The 18071-nt window shown below is 38.7% G+C and overlaps 3 protein-coding genes across 4 annotated transcripts; 2 read left to right on the top strand and 1 right to left on the bottom strand.

Moving 5' to 3' along the window:
• Nucleotides 1–2115: 2115 nt before the first annotated feature.
• On the bottom strand, nucleotides 2116–9430 carry LOC127784227 (protein GET4). The gene is made up of 12 exons (XM_052311417.1): nucleotides 9194–9430; nucleotides 8339–8418; nucleotides 7739–7817; nucleotides 7306–7387; nucleotides 6753–6909; nucleotides 6169–6259; nucleotides 5941–6024; nucleotides 5511–5557; nucleotides 4818–4946; nucleotides 3927–4011; nucleotides 3420–3500; nucleotides 2116–2640 (listed from the first exon to the last, which is right to left on the bottom strand). The coding sequence occupies exons 1-12, from the start codon at nucleotides 9263–9265 to the stop codon at nucleotides 2635–2637; spliced, it is 993 nt and encodes a 330-aa protein (XP_052167377.1). The 5' UTR covers nucleotides 9266–9430; the 3' UTR covers nucleotides 2116–2634.
• A 175-nt stretch (nucleotides 9431–9605) lies between these two features.
• On the top strand, nucleotides 9606–12487 carry LOC127784236 (probable protein phosphatase 2C 1). 2 transcript variants are annotated; one of them, XM_052311428.1, is made up of 12 exons: nucleotides 9606–9815; nucleotides 10126–10177; nucleotides 10305–10384; nucleotides 10581–10662; nucleotides 10779–10849; nucleotides 10924–11003; nucleotides 11084–11181; nucleotides 11524–11647; nucleotides 11749–11831; nucleotides 11929–11977; nucleotides 12066–12133; nucleotides 12216–12487. In XM_052311428.1, the coding sequence occupies exons 1-12, from the start codon at nucleotides 9700–9702 to the stop codon at nucleotides 12294–12296; spliced, it is 984 nt and encodes a 327-aa protein (XP_052167388.1). In that variant the 5' UTR covers nucleotides 9606–9699; the 3' UTR covers nucleotides 12297–12487. The 2 variants fall into 2 exon arrangements, with proteins under 2 accessions (XP_052167388.1, XP_052167397.1); XM_052311437.1 differs by having other exon boundaries at nucleotides 9722–9815; nucleotides 10559–10662.
• Nucleotides 12488–13634: 1147 nt separating this feature from the next.
• LOC127775639 (DEAD-box ATP-dependent RNA helicase 18) lies at nucleotides 13635–17336 on the top strand. Its single transcript, XM_052301920.1, has 10 exons — nucleotides 13635–13981; nucleotides 14090–14326; nucleotides 14432–14692; nucleotides 14865–14944; nucleotides 15052–15157; nucleotides 15256–15369; nucleotides 15450–15548; nucleotides 15700–15789; nucleotides 15922–16172; nucleotides 16466–17336. Exons 1-10 carry the CDS (start codon nucleotides 13691–13693, stop codon nucleotides 16881–16883), a joined length of 1947 nt encoding a protein of 648 aa, XP_052157880.1. The 5' UTR covers nucleotides 13635–13690; the 3' UTR covers nucleotides 16884–17336.
• Nucleotides 17337–18071: the final 735 nt, after the last annotated feature.

The raw sequence follows: 18071 nt of genomic DNA, 5'->3' as shown, positions 1-18071 counted from the left end.
TTTGAATCTCGATTCTCGAGTTGAAAGTTTTCAAATCTGAGTTGAAAGTTTTCAAATCTCAAGTTGAAAGTTTTCAAATCTTAGTTGAAAGTTTTTAAAATTTGACTTTAAAATTTAAAACTTAAATCGAAAGTTTTCAAATCTAACTTCAAAAATTTTCAATCTGTTATAAAAAGATCTCCCAAAAAAATCTCCAGAATATTTTCTTAATTACTATCATTAGTGTTAAGTATATTATCTAATTAGCAAAAATGCCCGTGCGTTGCAACGGGTGAAAAAATTCTAATGATAATATACGTTTTTCATGCATAATCATGTCAATGACAATGTTTATATTTTAATGAGCGGCTTCTTTTTTTTATAAACGGTGTTCTTTTTTCTTGCGCGATTTTCCCAAACCATTTTTCAGAAATAGCACATTTCTTTCTAACAGTTTTTTTCTAGCATGTTTTTTTTCCTTTTTTTATTGATCACGAAAACCATATTTTTCTCCCTTTTTTGTTTTGCTTTTCTCGCGTGTTTTTTGCCTATTTTTTCTGACAATTACTTTCTTGCGTGTTTTTTTTTTGCCTGTTTTTTCTGAATGTTATTTTTTGCTTTTTTCCAATACATGAGAATATATGACGAAATAAAAGCCGTGTAGGAGATGGTAAAAAATCGATGATCCTATCCGACTCAAGCGTCCATCAATTTAGCTTTTTTCTGACAGTTTTTTCAGAGTGATTTTTTTATATAGATAGTGTTTTTTTCTTGCGTGGTTTTTTCAAACCATTTTTTTAGAAATGGCGCATTTTTTCTGACAATCTTTTCCTCTCATGTTTTTTTTTTAAAAATTTTTTGCCGGCAATGGAAATAATTTTTCTCACGCGTTTTTTTATTTTTTAAGAAGATGGAAAAACCTTTTCAGAGAGTTTTTTGCGCTTTTTTCTGACTTTTTTCTGACACGTTTTTTTTTACCTTATTATTTTCTCGTACATTTTTTATTTTTAAATAGTTAGATTAGATTAGAGATAGATACTGATTAGAAATTGGACTTTGTTTTGCCCTTTCCAGTTTTTTCTCCCGTGCATTTTTTATTTTATACGAACCAATTTTTTATTTTTTACGAACCATTTTTTTTTGCCACTTTCTTAGGGAATCGGACGAACATTTTTAGATGTTTTTTCAGATTTTTTTTCGCCTTTACAGGAATCAGATTTTTTTTTTCGTTTTTAAAGGAATCGGATCTAGCGTTTGCATCTATAGTATTTTTCGCCACTTAGGGGAAATAGACTTTTGTTGATGTTGTTTTTTGTTTATTTTCTTTTTTGTGTGGCTTTTCTTTTTCTTTTTATGCACCTTTTTGCCTTTGTTCTATCCCTTTTATTTATTTTTTTTAAAAAAGGACCAAAAGCACCTTATTGCAAGATTATAGGGACTCAAATGTAAATATAAAAATTACAGGGACTTAAATGTAAATGTACAAACCCAAAAATTAAAATCATATAAAAATTGAATGCTCTCGACATGTAGTCGACATGTAGGTTCCGTTTTTGCAAACAAATCTTCAATCCGGCACATCAATTTTTTTTCACCAAGATATATGGAATATCACGGTATTGATTGAAACCGAGAGAAGTGGTGCCTAGTATGTTGGACTCAAATCGAGAGGAGTGGGACTCGGATCTAGAGTCGGACTTTTTCAATCGCAACAGAAGGAGTCGGACTTTTTTTTATTTTTATCGCTATTTTTTTTACGGGACCGAGTCAGACTTTTTTTTATCGCTATTTTGTTTTTTTTTCTTTTTTCGCGCGTTTTTGTTCGCACGGTTTTTATGGATCGGACAATTTTGGTTTTTTTCACCTGGTTTTTTTTCTCCTTTTTTCGATCAGACATATTTGGTTTTTTTCCGCACTTTTTTTGCCCGGTTTTTTTATCGGATGAACTTGGTTTTTTTCACCCGGTTTTTTTTCGGACGATGGAAGCACCTCTTATTTTTTAAGTAGTAGAAATATACGTAATTAAAGATTAAAAGGTAGGAAGTGCTCGCCAGGTCTTTTCCCGGCGCGCGCACGCGCCATAGCACTCCCCCTTTTTTAGCCTACTGTCTGCAACTCCTCCATCCTTATTTGGCCAGTGGCATGGGCCAAATCTCTCGGTCATTACCCAGTAATGGCCTGAATTCATGGCCCGTTTCAAGCTGTTATATATGGACCTTAACGTTAGGCCATTGCCCTAACTTTCAGCCCTTATATTTTGATGGGCCGCACTGTCTATCCAAACAATCGTGTACGCGAAGAAGGGAACATGAGACTAGTCAGGATAAATGCCGTTTAAAAACTGCAAAACTGGAACTACAAAAAATGTTAAAGAATAGTAATATCGTTAGAACACGACCATGATACAAGCAAAACAGTTGAATGGTTTTACAAGAGATCAGTGGTAACTGGAGCATATATCATCATATGCAGTTTGGAGCTAAATGTATGGCCTCAGGATAATCAAGGCTGAGGAAGGCTGCAACAGAACTTTTTCTTATGCTCTTTTCGGGCCGGGCCGGGTGTTCATCTTCCAGCAGCAATTTGTATTAGCGAACGAAATGCGCGTCGGGAGCTTTGTGCTGGAATATTTATGACGAAATCCTTTTCTCATCATTATACCTGCAGAATACAAAGAACAAGATCAATAATGGCTTGTATCGGAACTAGGTTACCGACTTCTAGTCATTGTACTCCCTCCGTCCTACAATATAGGGGATTTTGAGTTTTTAATTGCAACGTTTGACCACTCGTCTTATTTAAATTTTTTTTACAAATATAAAAAACGAAAAGTTGTGCTTAAAGTACGGTAGATAATAAAGTAAGTCACAAATAAAATAAATAATAATTTCAAAAAATTTTAAATAAGACGAGTGGTCAAACATTGCAAGCAAAAACTTAAAATCCCTTATATTATGGGACGGAGGGAGTACTAATATTGGCTACACTAATGGTTTAGTATTGATTATCTGTTTGCTTCATTGTACTTGGGAAACTATACGTGAAATTACATGGAGAACGTACAGAAAAGGTGAATTGAACAAAACAAAATGAAGATGGCAATATTTATAACTGAAAGAAAGAACTCAAAATTTTTTTCTTGTTTGTTTACCACGTAACAGGTGGGCATCCGTGACTTCATAAGCTACATAAAATTGTGCACTTCAATTCCTGAATGCTTAGATCAACTGCAATTTCAAATTATAGAAATATATATTCTTTCCTCTAAACATGATATGCACTTCATGAAACGTAATTTCGGCATGACTGATATGGAACTAAAGGCATACGACGGTAGTTATTGTAAAAAGCAACTGGTGTGTACTCAACTTCAAAAGTAATCAATGCAATGTACTAGCAATCAGCATGAATGAATGATAGATTAAAGAGGTAAATCTTACCCTGAACATATCACCAAAAAGTCCTTCCAAAGCGCTCTGGCTCCGTATTCCATAAAATTTTGCGGCTATTTCATCTAATAACTGCAACCCAACCATAATATCACGTGAGCTCTGTTTCAGTTTGTTTTTCATATATGATAGAAAGCATTAACTACCTTCAAGTTACTCTGCTAGTTAATCTAATGGAAGTTCTATCCACATATTACTCTGATAGTAGAGTTAAATATTAAGCACATTATAAGTGCAGATGGTCCTTTATCAACACTGTTTACATTTCCCTATGGACAGCACATGATAACAAGGTTGTTGGTGGATTAAATTGTAGAGTTTCCTACATGATCTAATATAACTCTTGTGAACACATTGTTTTATGACAACCATGCAGGGAACATGAGAAATATAATTTTTCCCAGTTCTTGTTAAGTTAATCTTTGAAAGAATAAGATGTTTTGGTGCATGTTTTACAGCTGTTTAGCAAGCTAACACTATATTTGATGAAATAGCTACCTCCTCAAATACAGGGTCGCGATCTGTACTTGTCTTGTACTTCTGCCGCAGTGTCCTGAAAAGAGGGTAAGCATCTCTTTCGAGCCTGTAAACATAGCATGCAGTCAGTAATATACCCACGACCAGAGGAAACAATGAGAAAAAAAAACTTGTTGCTTGTATAAAATAACGTCTGGGCTTGGTATACACGTACAAGTAACAAAATGCAAAACTATCTCATCAATTATTCGAAAGATGCATGGAAAGTTGGATAATTGAAACTGTAGGATCAGTTTGTTTACAGTGAACAGAAAGCTACCTAGGCAACCTAGATCAACATATTGTGCGGTGATACACAACACAAGCACACAATAGATCCTAGATTTACAGTGTTAAAATTATCACATCACCAATACAGTCAAATTTTCATTATCCTGCATAGCATGCAATCTAACAGCAAAGCATCAACCAAATCTAACAGTTTGAACTTTAACCATCAGTGAGAACTTAAACATGGCTAAGTTATATAAGGTTATCAGAATTTTTCAATAACCATCAAAGAAATATTTAATATTTTTATATGCATTCATGATCTGTACTGAAAACAAATCCTACATAAACTATGAACATATCTCAAAGGTGGAAAATCGTCTAATACCCAGGTAATGTACCTAGGCCATGAAAGATTTTCCCATAACTGGTGGTTCTTTCAAAAAAAAAAAAAAAGAATTGTTCCTGCGATCAGTATTTTTTAGTAGAAACATGTAAGGATGAAACTACTCTGCAGGTGTCCTCTAAGTTATCATGGCAAATTGCAGCTTGAATGCACACAAATACATGAGAACATTGCAGAACAAAAATGTGGAAAAGAAACATAAAAATAATGCAAACTGAAAGACAGGAAAGACTTACGTCGGTAAGAGATACTTGATGAACTGAATTAAATCTGTTTTGGGGATTTCCAAGTCAGCAGATTTTAGTTGATCCTTCAGCTCGTCCATGAGCAAATTTGCATCCCTAAGATTCCCTTGTGATAGATACCTTAAATAAAAATGCAGTATATCAGAAAAACAAGCATCTGAGCACGTCTTTTTCCCCAAAAATTTCTTATTGATTCATCCTATAACGAAACACTTTTTTAACTTTGATTTTTCTGAAGTTAGCTTTGATTTTTCTGGTCCCCAGTGCAAGAATTTTGACACTTCCTTTTAACATACTATAGTACTATAAACATAATAAAATAATATATTATGTAACTATTTCCGAAGTTCGATCAAATTCTAATATTTTACCTTGTATGGAGCACTTTATAGTGTGCTCCTGTATGTGCTTAAGTATCCAAAGGAGATTTGTATATAACTTAGCAGGATATTGTATTGATGCATATTGAGGAAATATATCCTAATGCATGATTTGCTAGCACATTCCTAAATATGTATATTGTTTACTCATTGTAAACAGAACATGAAATAGAGAACTCCCTATGAAATTCAGTTTCTGCATTGCAAGATGCAAACATCTTCCATGGCTTTTAGAAATTTTGCCAGTGTCAAAACAATGCACTCTTTGAAAGGAAAAAAAAAATAGAAAGAAATTATATCTTACATTAGGACACCACGTGCTATTGCAGTATCATCTTCACCAGGGTAGCACTGTGCAGTAAGAAAAATATTAATAAGAATATTTTTTTTGATTGAGAAAAAACATCTATGAATACTGCTTTACACGAAGATTATGTTGGTCTTGAAATAATCCAACCCAAAAATGGATATAGATAACTGATTGAACAATCACTTGCTGGCATCGTGTTTCTATTTTCGGAGAAGAATGACCTCCAACTCAAATAAAAACTATAAGCAAGAGACCCGTTGTAAAAAGAAAATTGTTGTAAAGAATGTGAACCTACTGATCATATTCAGATAAGACATTTTAATCATTGCTCAGAGAACAGAAGAATGTAACAGTTCAATAGAATTTGGCATTAGACAATCATCATGTGCAGGTCTATTATCAATTATTTTCTAAAAACCATTACCTTTCCCATAAAGTTCGCCAGCATAGAGGCAAACTTTTTAGGATCATTTCCCCTCACAAAATGACTTGACACTTTAGTCATGTCCTGCATCCAACGGCAGTCAACACGAATCTTAGCAAACCACAAAGGCATTAAAGAGTAACAGTTGAAAAGACATAAAATTTCAGCTCTAAAACAAACACAATATACTCATGTCAGAAAAATAGTTCTATAATTTATAAACAGTACCGTTTCTGGAGATTCAGAATATATGTATTCCGCCAACATAACATGCAGCTCAGGAGATCCACTTCTTGATGCCCCAACCTCAGCAGACCACCTTAATAAAGGATTGATATGCTATTAGTGGCATATAAATATAGCAGGCAGAAAATTGAGAAGAGTCAACTAGATGACCACATTGTCCATTAACAGAGTTAAACATAAAGATTCAAAGATCCCATGGAAATGATTCTTATATGTTGCACACCTTGAGTTCATCTTAAAATCACAAATTCGTGACCATCTCCTTTTTCATTTTTTTTTCTGAGAGCATTATTGTAATAAACAAACTTACACAATCAACATCTGGATTTTACCATCATGATAAGCTCAATTATCTGTTCTACTTTTGTCAGTAATGAACTACTGGTCAAGCACTACAGTTAACAAGTCCTGGTCATAGTATAGATGCTATTCAACAGTTTGATGTATTTGCCTTAAGATCCACTTAAACATGCCATGTTTAGATGAAGATGTTTGATGCTTGCATGAAGGATATTTAGTTTTTCTACTCAATTTACTTGGATTAATGAAAATTAGAACAACCTTACCTGATAGCAGCTCTCAGGAATGATGAACAACTCTCAGAACGCACTTTTGCTGCAGAAATAGCTTCGGATAATTTCTGCCCGTCGTCATCATAATCATCTCCAAGGAAGTGTGGAACAGATATCCTGGGGAAGGCGTCGTACATCTTTCTGATACGATCTAAGGTTTACATATAGTTACAATCACAAAATGTGATACTAACAAATCAAACTAGAAACATGTTCTCGTTCATAATAAAGTAAGTATCTTATTCAATTCAATTAAAATCTAAGGGAAAAGTGATCTTCTGAAGGTAAACAAATAAAGAGAAGACAAAGTAAAGCTAGAGCCACAATTAGGACTAGTAAACACTGCTTCCACTAACATTTTAAACAACTTTGATTCTTTAAAACTTTACATGTGATGGGCATTATGAGCATGCTACAAATAAAATATTGTAAATATGTTCCAAAAATGAAATCTAGATGTGTATTTACTTACAGGATAAATATGCAATTTATTAGCATGTTAATGATATAAAGAAATAGTAGCTTTTCACTATGAGAGAAGACTGACCAAAGGTTTCTTCATTATAAGGAAGCGCTGCCTTGACAAGGGTGTCCACAAACATTATAGCAAGTTCACCACCACAAGTTACCTGAAATCAGGAATTTTTAACCAATAAGGCAAAAATGTGAAGGTTTAAAATGATATAAAACACCAATCTAGGATAACACATGTATGTAACTACAGCATAGTACCCAATAAAAACATCCCATAATAAGATGTGAATCACTACCACCACATCGACAATACACACATTAAAAAAACAATTTCAAATGAACACGTCAAGGTCCATTGGCTGGTTGCAACAAATCGTTACAAAGGGAGCAATGAGCTTTTGGTTGGCTTTCTCTTCTCTTTTCTTTTGGGAGGGGTGTAACTTTGCCATCAAATGTAGCGAATATTTTTTTTTACTTAGATCTATGAAATTTAGCTTTGATAGAACCTGCCCATGCTTCAGTTGAACTAAAGCTCCTGACTGAAGGATGTCCAAGGCTTCCAAGTACTTCTGAGCAGCAATATACCTGCAAGGTATGAGACACAATTAATCAAAATTGTATTCCTGAATTGGCACTTTTTGTCTACAATATCTTTCAGACAAAGCTCATGCCCCTTTCCTTTATTAAGAAATCAATAAATCTAGTCAAAGAAAATAGCCATTTTGTGCATGAATAACATTTTTCATTGTGATCATATGAAACATACTTGTAGGATCCAGTAATAATGCTTCTATGCAAATGTAAACATTCTGGTCATTGTTTTACTTTGAATTTGTTTAATGTCCTAACAATCCTGACATTAACTATTTTTAAGATCCTGCATTAGCCAAATAACTATGATAATAGACGGAAGATTGTATAACAAAGATTCTAAATTCAACCAACTCATATTATTTAGCAGATCCAATTTAAGTTATAAAAAGTGAATGGTTGATTTCTATCATATGCCAAGCAGTTCTGAAATTGACAACCATAAGCAAGATGGTCAAATGCAAGTTAAAGGGGAGTCAATCATTGTGGCTTCAGTTAAATTATTTACAGAGTACCTTGCACCGGTTGACTTGTACATTTGTTGGGCTTCATAATAATTTCCTTCAGCCACCATATTCTCAAGCTTTTCGATTGTCTGAAAACAAACACCTCACGGTTACAAACATCAATCCAAAGGGTGAAATATACTCAATGTTGTCAAAGAAGGGTATGAGGAACCATGCTGGGACTGGGAACACTTCAAAGAGGATCCAAACCAGGTATACCCACAGCTAGGCCTTGTTCGGTTACGTCCGGATTCAATCCGGGCCAGGAATGACAAGTATAATAAGAAATTTATGATAGATACAATGAGAGATCGGGATTTATTCCGAGCCGGGAACCAATTTACTCATGATAGGGACAACAAAACATCCGGATTAGTACATTGGCTCCCAGCCCGGAATAATTCCGGGTTTCTCATTGTATCTATCATAAATTTCTTACTGTACTTGTCATTCCTGGCCCGGATTGAATCCGGGCATAACCGAACAAGGCCCTAGTGATTATGCGCACAACCAGGTGGCGCAGACTGCGGAGAGTAAATCATTGATGCCTTTTTTTATCATCATCAAACCACAATAAGTAATCTTAATTGTTCTTAGAAATATGACGATTGATTTTTCCAGCTAGTAGTTCCACACAATAAAATGGCGAGATTAGCAATTGGACATGATTCGGTACTGAACCCTAGTTTCCTCAAATTCGCCACGAAGAGTCGGGTAATCGACCCCCTCGCCCCTCTACGCCCCAAGGTCGAAAAACACCGAGATCAAACTAGCGCATCGCGCACGCAACAGCGAATCCCGCGCACCTCGCGCAAATGTTACACTCGCAATACCCAAGGCACGGGGAGAGGAGGGATCCCTCACCTGCTGGGGAGGAGGCAGGTCGCGGCGCGACCTCATGCTCATCGACGACCTCATGCTCAGGGACCGCGACATGGCTCCCCCGGCGATCTCAGCACGGCGGCGGAGTAACGAAGCGGGCGCGGCGCGGCGGTGGTCGGAATCGCGGCGGCGAATTCGCGAGACGACGCGAGCTCCGGCGATGAGATGAGCGGCTTCGCCTCTTCGTGATTTGGGGCGCGGGTGGGTGCGCGTCGATCGTGCTCGCGCGAATCTTAAAGCAGCTCCCCCGTTTCTATCCCGGATTCTTACTCGAACCCCCTTGGTAGTCCACTTATTTTGTGATTAGCCCTTATAAAACTTTTCACTTTGGTCCTTACGTAAATAAAGAATATGTGAGGGGTATATTCGAAAAGGTGCCGTACTAGTGATGTGGCCTTCCTGCCTCCACCACTAGCGAGCCAGCGAGCGATTCACGGTGGCCGCGGGCGACGGAGGCGAGGAGGAGATAGAGCAGCAGCCAGCCAGCCATGGCGGCCTCCTCCACTGCTACCCGCCTCACGCCGCCTCGCCTCCACGCACCTACTACCCCTTCTCCCCATCTCCCGCTTCGCCGCTCGCGTTTCTCCCCTCTTCGCGCCGCCAAGTATGCCTCCGTACCTGCCACATCTGTTTAATCCTTTTTTTTTCTTCTTCTTTTTCATCTGCCCTTTTTCTTACAGCAAATCACAGTCCACAAATGATCGATTTTGTCAATTTCTTGGAATCTACTCTAGGATATGAGTTTGACGAGTAGTGTATGTGGGTTAGCGAGTAATGGGTTCAGTTGCAAACCTGGGTGCTTTATATTAGCTTAGTAATGGAGAAATGTTTGCACTACTAGTTACAGTCTCAAGTTATGTATTTCTAGTGTATTTCGTCTGTCAGCATTTGGTAATGTGAGCCTGTAATTGTAGGTTGGAAGCTGTGTTATCTATTGGAACTCATCTAATACCACACCCAAGAAAGGTTAGTCATTTTTTAGATAAACATATTAATATATTACTCTTCTGGTAGTGTTTTTTTCCCCTTCATACTCAATTATACAACAGAAGCAACCATTGTTTGATATTTGAATGTTCTTCAAATTCTGAAGGCTGAGACTGGCGGAGAAGATGCTTTCTTTGTGAACGGCGATGATGGTGGAGTGTTTGCCGTCGCAGATGGAGTTTCAGGGTACACCATCTTCGCTGCAATGAATTGTTTTGCCCCTGAAAAGAATTGCTTCAATAAATTGTAGATTGTGCTTGTTTTTCCTTCCTTTTAATTTTGGGTTGATTTCAGCACTTCTCAAAAAAATACATGGTGTTTTCAGCAATTCGCATTAACACAAGGCTTTTATCCTGCTAGTCATTCTCTTATCTACTGACAGATGGGCAGAAAAGGATGTCAATCCGGCTCTGTTTTCTCGAGAGCTCATGGCACACACTTCTACTTTTCTCAAGGATGAGGAGGTATTTCTCAATTGACATCAGTACTGATAAATGATAAATAAAATTATGTCTAGATATAAAGTCACGTGCACTATACATCAATTTGCATATCACATAGGAGTTTCTGTCCATCACAGGTCAATCATGATCCTCAGCTTCTACTAATGAAGGCTCATGCTGCAACAACTTCTGTTGGATCTGCAACTGTGTAAGCATACATCTACATTGTTATGTTACAACTTTACAGGTCAAAACCTAATGACTTCTTTGGAACGCTAACAGAATCATTGCAATGCTTGAGAAGACCGGGATTCTAAAAATTGCAAGTGTGGGAGATTGTGGTTTGAAAGTAATTAGAAAAGGTTAGCATGAACAAATTTATAAATTTCTTAAAGTTTATTAGCATACTTCATACAAATCTTATCTGTTCTCTTCTTCCTAGGCCAAGTAATGTTCTCTACATGTCCTCAAGAACATTACTTTGACTGCCCATACCAGTTAAGCTCTGAAGCAATTGGTCAAACGTATCTGGATGCACTGGTATGTGCCTTATTGTAGGTCAGAATAATAGAGCTATGTGTGTGACGATTGTTTTATTAGCATACTCAGTTCTAGGTGGTTGCCCATTAATTATTTCTTAATTTGAAAACTCTATATGATCTCTAAGTCATGCAGATATTTTGCATGTGTGGACAAATCAAAATTATGGGGAAGATCTTACAAGGGACACGCATGCATGCACAAATCTATCCATAAAAGATACCACTAATGCAGTGGATACATAATACCAAGTGCTTCACTACAGTAATCAAGATAGTCGTACAAGATTTAAGCATTATTTGTAGATTTTTACCTTCTGATTTTGATCCAGTTGTCTACCAGGTTTGCACAGTAAATCTTATGGAGGGTGATATGATTGTCAGTGGCTCAGATGGATTTTTTGACAATATATTCGATCAAGAGATCGTTTCTGTCATTTCCGAGTCTCCAGGGGTAGATGAAGCTGGTAAGTGGTAAATATCTCAGTTTTGAATTGCGGGCCACCAAACACATGTTCCAGTCCTCCCAAATTCCAATCCTTCTGAAATTTTGATGTTTTTTCAACAGCGAAAGCATTAGCAGAGCTTGCAAGGAAGCATTCGGTGGATGTCACCTTTGATTCACCCTACTCAATGGAGGCTCGGAGTCGGGTGCGAAACATATACCCCTCAACAATTTTTTCTGTTCAGATTGTTACAGCCAAAAAGGGATGACAGAAATTTCTTCATTCTGATCACTTGAATGCAGGGTTTTGATGTCCCCTCGTGGAAAAAGTTCATTGGAGGGAAACTAATAGGTACGCATGAGCTCATACACATACTATCATGCTCTACTCTATGCAGAACGCAAAGTAATCTCATGATGCCTAAATTTCATCTATGCAGGTGGTAAGATGGATGACATTACGGTTATTGTTGCACAGGTGAAGGCAGTGATGATCCCAGATGATGAGGTGATCCTACAAAATCTTCCAATCTTGAAATGTAAATAATGTTGTTTCACCTTGGATTCTTACTGTTCAGTGAAATTTGCAGGGTGTTGACGAAGAAAAGGGTCAAGGGGATGAGCAAGGCGGTGCTGTTGCAGTTGCATCCTCTGAACAAAAGGAAGACTGAATTACCACATAAACAGTAAAATCAATGATACCGCAATCACAATGTAACTACTGATTCTTCAAAGCGAAGTTCTTTGTGCGCCGCCCTTTTCTATTTTATTTCTTTTTCCTTAGCTTTTCTCTATGGATGTATATTTGTAAGTTTCTACTGGAGGGAATACAACTCAATCAAAATACTCATGTCCATCCGAATTCCCTGCAGAATTGTGTCGCTACGAATACACCTTTCTTTCATTTATTGCTGAAAATTGTGACTTTCCTTTTATACAAGTCACCGTTTACATATGCATTTTATCTCTTTTCCCTCCTTTATCTTTTTTTTTTGAGAAATTGTATGTATTATTGTTGAGATAACTTGTGCAGAGTAGAAGTGAATTGGATGGAATCGGTAAAAAATGAAAAAAAATAATGAGTAAATTTCACAAAACTATATATATTTTGATCAAATAATCATAAAACTATAGATTTAAGGTGATGTATCATAAAACTACAGATTGAAGGTTGAATATCACAAAGCTATAGATTTAGGGCATGTTTGGTGCAGCTCCAGCTCCAACTCCAACCCTCCTGGAGCTGGAGCTCAGCCAAACAGTTTCAGCTCCACCAAAACAGGGAGTGGAGTTGGGTGGAGCTCTCTCACAAAATGTACTAGAGTTGTGGAGCTGGGTTTAGGCCGCTCCATAACTCCACTCCAGACTCAACTCCTCGAGTTATATTTAGGAGTCGGAGCTGTAACAAACAGGCCCTTAGTAACAAAGTTATCACAAAACTACAAGTTTTGGAGTTTAATTCTAAGGCCCTCTTTGTTTAGGCTTATAAGCCAACTTATAAGTCGAAAAGTCTAAGCCTAAACAAATAAGCAGTTTTTCCGTTTGGCTTTTTTAAAGTCATAAGCCACTCTAACACTATTAAGCCAAAAGCTAGGTTGGAGAAGCTTTTTTGGCTTATGTGAGGTAGATGTATGACTCAACTACTAAACTTAGGACATTAAATCCACCGGCTTATAAATCATATAAGCCAATAAGCTGACTTAAAAGTCTAGGCCAATAAGCCTAAGCCTAAACAAAGAGGGCCTAAGCACTAGTGTTATGTTTGAGTTATAAACGTGTAAGCTTTATGATTAAATTATCACTAAACCTGTAATTTTGTGATAACTTTATTACTAATTTATAGTTTTGCAACACTCTACGTTAAATTTGTAGTTTTGTAAGAAATTTAGTGTTAAATCTGTAGTTCGTTGAACAGGCTGTTGGGCTGTGGCCTTTGGGGGAAGAGTACGCGGCCCACCATCACGGCCCAATCGATGAACCCTCCGGAATCCCTAAACCAACAGCAGGAGGAAGTCTCTCCTGCTCGAGCGGCGCGAGAGCAGCAGACGCGGCGGCGCGCGACGCCATGTCGTCGTCCTCCTCCTCCTCGTTGGCGGCGGCGGCGGCGCGGAAGCGCGCGCTGACGGAGCAGAGGTTCTCGGAGCTGTCTCCCGCGCTGTCGCCGGAGGTGGTGAAGGCCCTGAAGGGCGGCGGGTTCCGGCGGTGCACGCCGGTGCAGGCGGCGGCCATCCCGCTGCTGCTGTCCCACAAGGACGTGGCCGTCGACGCCGCCACCGGCTCCGGCAAGACGCTCGCCTTCGTCGTCCCCGTCGTCGAGATCCTCCGCCGCCGCACCTCGCCTCCCAAGCCCCACGAGGTCTGTGCTCACTGCTCCATGCCGCTGTTCTTGCGTTGCTTGGATAAGTCGCAGGATTGCATCTCATGTTCACTTCTGATCAGAAAAAAGAGTATGGAATTTTGCTAGGTTCTTGGAATCATCATCTCCCCGACGAGAGAGCTGTCTTCGCAGATATACAATGTGGCGCAGCCGTTCTTCGCGACGCTGAAGGGCGTGTCGTCCATGCTGCTGGTTGGTGGGTTCGACATCAAGGCAGAGCTAAAGAAATTGGAAGAAGAAGGTGCAAACATACTGGTCGGCACACCGGGGAAGCTGTTGGACGTAATGGAGCGCTTAGACACTCTGAACTACAAGAATCTTGAGGTGGTTTTGGAAGCAATTGAAAATTCATGCGTTGTTCTTTTGTGCTTGAAATGCAAATCTGACATAAGTTGTTGTTTTTGTTTTGTGTATGTGTTTTCGAAGCAGATTTTGATCCTGGATGAAGCTGATAGGCTGTTGGATTTAGGATTCCAGAAGCAGATTACGTCGATTATTTCGAAGTTGCCAAAGCTGAGGAGAACGGGGCTTTTTTCGGCCACTCAGACGGAGGCTGTTAAGGAGCTGGCAAAAGCAGGGTTGAGGAATCCTGTGAGGGTTGAAGTTAAGACAGAGGTGAAGCCCACAAGTAAAGATGGTGCTCAACAAGAGCTTGGTCCATCCAAAACACCGTTGGGTCTTCGATTGGAGGTATGGTGAGGAACTTTTGAACAAGCATTTGGATGGTTATTCGTGGCTGCCAATGATTACATGGGCTGGTTGTAACATATACTTATTTTGTTTTACTAGTGACTATGCCTGTTGATTGCCTTATGTACTTGTCAATTTAATGTAAACCACAAAATTTCTTTGTTCTTTGCAGTATATGATATGTGAAGCATCAAATAAGTCATCGCAACTTGTTGATTTCCTTGTGCAGAACACTGGAAAGAAAATAATGGTGTAAGTAAACAAACTAAAATTTGTTTTCACACACTTAACTAAAATTAGGTGCCTAGTTGTGCAGCATTGTGTTAGCTTGTTAGCTTTCTGATCTTACTTGAATGCAGGTACTTCGCAACATGTGCTTGTGTAGATTACTGGGCTATTGTTCTCCCGCTGTTGGACTTACTTAAAGGTTCTCCAATAATTCCTTATCATGGGAAGATGAAGCAGGTTATAGAGCTAATACATGCATGAGTTGTTGTACATGGCGCTTCCAAAAGCTTTTTCCTACATACTGATTGCTACCACGCTACTTTCCTGGTATGTAGGACCCTCGTGAGAAAGCTTTGGCATCATTTTCAGCTCTCTCAAGTGGTATTCTAGTTTGCACTGATGTTGCAGCAAGGGGTCTTGACATACCACATGTTGATCTGATTGTGCAGGTAATGCTTTGAACATAATTCCCTAAATTGTTTCCTTGTGCTTGTCATTAGTTGATATAAAACATTTGTTTCTTCCCCAGTATGATCCACCTCAAGATCCCAATGTGTTCATACATAGAGCTGGCCGTACTGCACGTTATGATCAAGAAGGAGATGCTATTGTATTCCTCTTACCGAAGGTACTTGCTCTGCTTTGACATTATCTAAGTGGAAGTCAGTAGTTGAATTTCAAAGACATATTTGGCTATGCATACCATGCACATGCAGTAGTGATTTGATACAATGGATTGCCTTGTTAGTAAAATGCTTAGTGCTATAATTGTTCTGTAGGAAGATACTTATGTTGAGTTCTTGAAGAGGAGAGGTGTACCCCTCACTGAAAGGGAGTGTTCCACAAATGCTGTAGATATTGTACCACAGGTGAGTTTCTTATTGTTATAGATCATCTTAGGTTGTCTGCCTGTGAAGGCATCTGAATCCAGAAATGATTTTTTTTTCTTGAGAGGGAAATTTAGTGTTTAAAATAACCAATTACCCACTTGTGTGTCACAGATCAGAAGTGCTGCATTGGAAGACCGAAATGTCATGGAGAAAGGGCTTACAGCTTTTGTTTCGTTTGTTCGGGCATACAAGGAGCACCACTGTTCTTACATTTTCAGTTGGAAAGACCTTGAAATTGGAAGGTTGGGTATGGAGTACGGCTTACTCCAAATTCCATCTATGCCAGAAGTTAAGCACCATTCTCTTTCATTGGAAGGGTTTACTCCTGTTAAAGATGTCGATGTTACAAAAATCAAGTACAAGTAAGCCTGCAAACCTAACATTTCACTCTGTTGCCAATTGTACTATCGCATCAACGCACTACTAATTTGACAAATTTATATTGGTATATTTTATATTAAAAGGAAAGTCCATATTCAAAAAGTAGATGACACTAAACCATAATCTTGTTGTGTAAGACCCTTGTAGGGCTAAAGAGCTATGTCTAAACTAATCGAACAATTATTCAGCAATTTTTACTTGAGAGCTATCAGTATTTTTTGCTTGAAATGCAACTACGAGAAAGGGATCAACACCCCATCATGGTTAACTGCAGGGATAAAGCTCGAGAAAAACAACGGCAGAAGACACTGAAAAGGAAAGCAGAAGAACTAGCTCAAAGGCCAGAGATAGAGAGGAGGAGGAAAGCCCCGGAGAAGCCTGAAAAGCCAAAGCGGAAGAAGACAGGCAAACAGCGTCAAGCAGTCCAAACCAAGGAGGACATGGATGAGCTCGCGAATGAATACCGGCTCCTGAAGAAGCTGAAGCGGGGGGTGATCGACGAGGACGAGTACGAGAAGCTCACCGGATTCGGGGAATCTGACGATGAAGATTCCTCGGATGGCGGCGACTCTGACCTGGACGAGAGAAAGGAGAGGGGCAACAAGGTGCTGAAGAAAGTCAAGCAGAAAGGGAAGGCAAAAGGGTCTAGGAGATTTGAAGGGAGGAGCAAACAGAAGAGTAGGAGAAGATGAAAAGTGTATCTTTGTTCTTAGCAATTTTGCTTTTTTCTTTTACCAGTGTAGTTCGATTTTGCTGTTGCAAATTTTGTCCTGGCTATTGTATGTTCGATTTTGTGATTTGTGACAAGGACGGTGATGGTGAATGCGCATGAGCATGAGCATCATTCATAGAAGATAGTGCCATCTCTATTTTTCGTCAGTTAAAGCCAGCTGAATCACGGGAACAATACCACCCTAGTTCACTTTTTAACCAAGGGTGCGTTTAGTTCACACTAAAATTGAAAGTTTGATTGAAATTGAAATAATGTGACAGAAAAGTTAAAAGTTTGTATATATAGGAATGTTTTGATGCGATAAAAAAATTTTAAGTTTGAAGAAAATATTGGAAACTAAACGAGGCCCAAGAATGTTGGTAGTAAAGAGTTAGCTCTAGCTACGCTCGACTCGAACCGCTGGTTTATGTTCAGTCCTACACTACGTGGTTCCGGACATCATTTCAAGTAACACATCGTTTGTCTAAAGGTTGCACAGTTCACTTCTAACACGTTCGCTCGTTTCCGCGCAGCACACCCCACACCCAGCAAGTAGTGAAGCAATACCGATCGCGGTCGATTACACATTTGTTATCATTACTGCGAAGCCACTGATGAAGTAGGTACGTTTCTCAGTACATTATTACAATCCCAAATGAAGTGAAAAATGTAAGTATTCAGCAAATGTCATACAACCAAACTATTGCAAGATACATACGGCACGTAAATGTCAAACAAAAACGACGTGAACGGCTTGGAGCTTCGCCCATCTGCAAGTCCAGGGCTCCAGATCAAGCCTTCTAAAACAGAACCAAATACCAAACCCATATGGAACAGCGAGGAGAAACTTCAAAAAGAAATGAAAGAGTCTGAAAAAGCAATCAACTGAAAAAGCAATCAACTGAAAAAGCAATTGAAAAAGCAATCAACGGAAAGAAGCCTGACGTCTATCTTACGCAACTGTGATAGAAACCATACAAAGAAACCAGATGAACTGGAGGTATCCAGCCAACAGGTCAATTTGTCAATCAGCACAAGGAACTGGATCCGGAGGGCAGATACAAGGATGGCTTCGAGGTTTCACAATACGCTGCAGCGATAGAAGAGCAGGCAGCATCGATGTGCAGCAGACGGTGTTGGCTGCATACATTGTACAGCAGCAAGCCTG

Source organism: Oryza glaberrima, chromosome 1 (assembly GCF_000147395.1).
Source record: "Oryza glaberrima chromosome 1, OglaRS2, whole genome shotgun sequence".
NCBI classification, from domain to species: domain Eukaryota; kingdom Viridiplantae; phylum Streptophyta; class Magnoliopsida; order Poales; family Poaceae; genus Oryza; species Oryza glaberrima.
The sequence above is the reverse complement of the archived record's forward strand: the minus strand, read 5'-3'. Positions and strand labels throughout refer to the sequence as shown.

Coding starts and splice junctions, on each gene's coding strand:
- LOC127784236 (XM_052311428.1), top strand. CDS start 9,700: ATGGCGGCCTCCTCCACTGCTACCCGCCTCACGCCGCCTCGCCTCCAC. Junction 10,663..10,778: donor CTTTTCTCAAGGATGAGGAG/GTATTTCTCAAT, acceptor TGTCCATCACAG/GTCAATCATGATCCTCAGCT. Junction 11,004..11,083: donor TTTGAAAGTAATTAGAAAAG/GTTAGCATGAAC, acceptor TCTTCTTCCTAG/GCCAAGTAATGTTCTCTACA.
- LOC127784227 (XM_052311417.1), bottom strand. CDS start 9,265: ATGTCGCGGTCCCTGAGCATGAGGTCGTCGATGAGCATGAGGTCGCGC. Junction 7,388..7,738: donor TTCAACTGAAGCATGGGCAG/GTTCTATCAAAG, acceptor TCCTGATTTCAG/GTAACTTGTGGTGGTGAACT. Junction 3,501..3,926: donor GCGACCCTGTATTTGAGGAG/GTAGCTATTTCA, acceptor GTTGGGTTGCAG/TTATTAGATGAAATAGCCGC.
- LOC127775639 (XM_052301920.1), top strand. CDS start 13,691: ATGTCGTCGTCCTCCTCCTCCTCGTTGGCGGCGGCGGCGGCGCGGAAG. Junction 13,982..14,089: donor CGCCTCCCAAGCCCCACGAG/GTCTGTGCTCAC, acceptor GAATTTTGCTAG/GTTCTTGGAATCATCATCTC. Junction 14,327..14,431: donor TGAACTACAAGAATCTTGAG/GTGGTTTTGGAA, acceptor TTTTCGAAGCAG/ATTTTGATCCTGGATGAAGC.